This window comes from Frankliniella occidentalis, unplaced genomic scaffold (assembly GCF_000697945.3).
Source record: "Frankliniella occidentalis isolate FOCC.00 unplaced genomic scaffold, Focc_3.1 Scaffold44, whole genome shotgun sequence".
Classification (NCBI taxonomy): domain Eukaryota; kingdom Metazoa; phylum Arthropoda; class Insecta; order Thysanoptera; family Thripidae; genus Frankliniella; species Frankliniella occidentalis.
Window position 1 is genome coordinate 1,406,073 of NW_026267174.1, and position 3,819 is coordinate 1,409,891.

Here is a 3,819-nt window from a genome sequence, read left to right on the forward strand (position 1 = left end):
CCCCCCCCCCCAGTGTGCGAGTGTCGCACACTTGTAGGCGTGTGAATTTTAATTTGTACACTTGTAGGTGTACAGGTGTAGGTGTTCGTCAAAGGAGCATTCACACATTTGTTGGTACAAGTTTGTGACATTCACACTTATGTAAGGCGTGTGGGGATTTTTATTTGAACACCTAGGTACAGGGTACATGTGTGCGTACAGTTCGGAAAGGAGCATTGTCACCTTTGCAACCGTGCGACATTTCTACACACTTGGGTGTCCGCCGGTGGGGGCCCCGCTATGCTCTTGACCGGAAGGTGCCGGTGTTTATCGCAACTAGGGAGCGCCGGCTGGGGCGGGCTGGGGCGGGCCGGGGACGGCCAGCAGCAGGGGGGTGAAGTAATTTGATTAATGCGGACTAGTGGCTGGCGGCCGCGCGGCCACTCTGTCAGTCATGCTTCTGTGTAAAAGGAGTGACTGCGCGAAACACGCTGTCCACTTTGTGAGGCTGTCACGGCTCGACTCCAGCGCACCGGCTCGGCGCGGGGGTCCCTCCAGGCGGCTCCAGCGGACATTCATTCTACTTCGCGACGCGCGTCCGTGTCCCGGCGGCGGCGGCGGCGTCGCCTTCATCAGGTCCTCTGCTTTAGCTTGGCAGATGGCACCTCAGCGGGGTGCGGGGCACAGCGGTCTCGTCCTGCACTTGCGCGTCTCGCCACCCTCCTCCCGCCCTCCTTATGCACCTGCAGCTGGCTGATCAGCCGGAGCCTCCAGCTGCAGGGGGTCCTTGTTGTCGCCTCGCACCCAGCTACCCAGCTGCAGGTGCCTGTGCTTCAGGTGTTACCCACTTGCAACTGCCGCTGGAGCCTCCAGCACCTCGCCCTGATCGCCCGCCTGCAGGTGCCCCTGCTGCTAGAGCCTCGCCCTGATCACCCACCTGCAGCTGGCCCTGCTGCTGGATCCTCCCACAGAGGCGGCGGCCGGCTGGCTCTTCAGTTCGTGATTAGTTACTCGGCTGCCGCTGCTGCCCTTGGAGGCGCTCCCGGCCCGATGATAGCAGACGTTTAAGGCGCCACCGCGCGCCACGCCACCGCCGCTTGCCTCCAGTCGTGACGCGACGCCGTGAGGTCACGGCTCCGCAGCGGCTCCAGGCTTGCGCAATGCGATTGGATCGTATAGACACCACCACCGCCGCCGCTGCTCCGAGTCGAAGAAGACGAGCCGCTTCGTCCGTCTGCTCGGCGGGGCTCGCGCCTGCTGCTCCAGGCTTTCGGTGTGCGCCGCCGTCGGCCGCCGCTGCGGCTCTGCGGCCGGGCCAGAGAGCTTGCGACAGGTGCATGCTGCTGTGGTGTGTGTATCGTGTTGCACATGCTCGTGTGCACGGCCAGTAAAAGCCAGAGGGGTTCGTTTCGTCGCGTCGGTTTTTGTTTTGCTTTTATTACAATTATTATTTCGGCCTCATGCAGCATGCATATGTGCGCGCGCGGCTTTATGTAATCCCTGCCAAAGTCTGTTCGCGTCTGTCCGCGCCTGTCCGGCTGTCCGCCCGGCTGACCTGACCCCTCTGGAATGCCGTATGGAGTGGTGGCGGTGAGGCTGATTGGTGACAGCGACAGCTGATCGATGCGGCGCGCGCGGCAGATCGCTTTGTCCCCCCCCCCCTTCCCTTTCCCTCACGCCACTTGAAGTTGTGCGACGCGGTCCCCACCCTCCCCTCCCGGCGGCCACCCCCTTTGCTGCGGGGGAGCAGCGAGCTCGGCTGTATATAATTTTGGTAATTCGATCCCGAATCGTTTTTATCAATTATTGAATAACAACTTGCCCGCAACTTTTCATTATGCACAGCTTGCTCGGAAAAAAGTTTTGGTCTCGAGATTTTTTAAAAATTACTTTTGGCTGGCGCGCACCTGTCGCGGGTTCAAACACCCGATGAGGCGGGGCGGTGTGCGTGCGTCTTGGCGCTGTGATGGCGTGGCGGGCGGTGTCGAATATCGGCGGCGCCGGTATACGGCAGAAATAAATAAAAACAGGAACCAGTACGACGCCCGCGGAATATCAAGCAGCAGGCCGTGTTGCGTGTTGGGTGCGTGTACTGTACACTGAAAAAAATAAATGTCGCGAGTCGCTTTGCGATTGTGCTCACATCTTTGCACTAGTCACTTTACAATGAAGTGTTGTTTGAGTTGGTCAACTCTGATTTGCAATAATTTTTTCTGTTTCCTACCTTCTTCGTTCTCTTTCGCTGTCCTGCGTCTTCGACGGACTACTATTCCGTTTTGGCTCTGCTGTTGCTTCTCCACAAACCTTGTATGTCATGTGACACTTTTAAAAAAAATTATCTACTATTCTCCATTCATATGCACGGACAGGTTCGCGATTGTCTCACCGTTCCAAATCGCTGTCGAACTTGAGATGGGAGGACGAAGAGCTGGAAGAAAACACAACAAGAGGGGCCATGGCCATGCTGGTGATGCTGGACGTGGGGCCCAACAAGTACCCGTGAGCGCGATGGCGGGCATCGCCATTGGTCCTCGCATTGCTTACAACATTGGGGGCATTAGAGTTGTTGATGCGGGGACGGCGTCGTCGGTAGGACAACAGCCAGCACAACATGCACAACCTGCGCAGCCTGCACAGCCAGCACAGCCAGCACGAAAGTCTTCTCCTAGCAGCACTGCTAATAGGTGAGCGATTGCTTCCCTCGAAATCATCCCGCATGGCGGGCACCTCAGGAGGCCGTCCAGACTCGTCATTAACGTGCCTGTTTGCCTCCAGGTCGTCGTGGTGCACGCGGTGCTGGGCGCACCCAGGTGACGGGTGTCTTGGAGGAGAGGATCACCGCGTGCTTCCCTACGTCACCGCGCAGCACGAGGCCAGGGCAGCTGTGCACGACGCGCACCGCGCGCTCAAGCACTCCCAGGCGCGCCTCGACGCCATCCTGGGGGCGGTCGAGCCGCTATTTCTGACGGCCGAGATCGAGTACACGGAGATCGCCGACGACCGTGTTCTGGACGGGGCAGAACTGACCATCAAGCTGGCCCCCATCGACGGCGGCCTCACGGACGATGAGAAGTCGAGCTTCACGGCGGCCATGGAAGCCGGTGAACTAGAGTGCTACTTGGACGAACTATGGGCCGAGGACGGCGTCGTGGTCATTAAGGGTCGTTTGAACGACTCGTGCGGGGTGATGAAGAAGCTCCCCCTGTGCGTGGCGGGCCAGCAGCTGCACGCCGGCTATATCCTGTACCTGCCGAACGAGAAGACTTTTAACTACCACGTCTTTGGAAAAGCGGTACTGGCCACCGACGACCACGTGCGTCGCGAGGCCCGCGTACTCGGGCAGGTGACGGACGGTCTGGATGAGCTGAGCGCGCGCCACTTCTATCCTATCGAGTGCCTACATCTGTTGCCGTACGTGCCTCCCCGCTCTGATGACCCCGTGCCCACTAAACTGTATGACGTGACCTTTGTCGACCAAAAGGTGCAGGACTGAATGCGTTGACTGGGTAACACCAAGTCGGTGTGGAAACGGATCTGTGAACCATGCCCGTGTTCGTCATGTTCTGTACTTAAATTTCAAAGGAGGTTGTGTTAGAAATGACTCATGTTGCCTGTACCGTACAGTATTCTCTCCCACGCCGTGTGCTCTTTTTCATATTTTTGTTTTTGTGTGTGTTATGCCATCCTTATTATGGTGTAAAGTGTATTTCCAATTTTGTTTGGAATGGTTGTATTTTCTTTTCTGGTGTATGTCACAGCAATAAAGTTCTTTTTTTGAAAATGAAATGTACTGACTACGTAACTGTGCCGAGCGGCGCAGTAGTATCTTCTGCGCATGCG

At 57.5% G+C, this 3,819-nt stretch overlaps 2 protein-coding genes across 6 annotated transcripts in view; both read left to right on the forward strand.

Annotated features, from left to right (window-relative positions):
* The window catches only part of LOC113212024 (zinc finger protein 26-like), a 66,416-nt gene that overhangs the window by 3,824 nt on the left and 58,773 nt on the right, over positions 1–3,819 (forward strand). For 2 of the 5 annotated variants that reach the window (XM_052266962.1, XM_052266963.1), the window contains exons 2-3: positions 2,349–2,663; positions 2,755–3,752. The exons of the other annotated variants lie outside the window; for them this stretch is intronic. In XM_052266962.1, coding sequence (XP_052122922.1) covers positions 2,392–2,663; positions 2,755–3,472 — 990 coding nt within the window. In that variant the 5' untranslated portion in view covers positions 2,349–2,391 and the 3' untranslated portion in view covers positions 3,473–3,752. Of the gene's footprint in view, positions 1–2,348; positions 2,664–2,754; positions 3,753–3,819 lie in introns of those variants that run through there. 5 annotated transcript variants of the gene reach the window in all.
* LOC127749306 (zinc finger protein 271-like) overlaps positions 1–3,819 on the forward strand; it is a 36,876-nt gene that overhangs the window by 1,619 nt on the left and 31,438 nt on the right. The gene's annotated exons all lie outside the window — the stretch shown is intronic.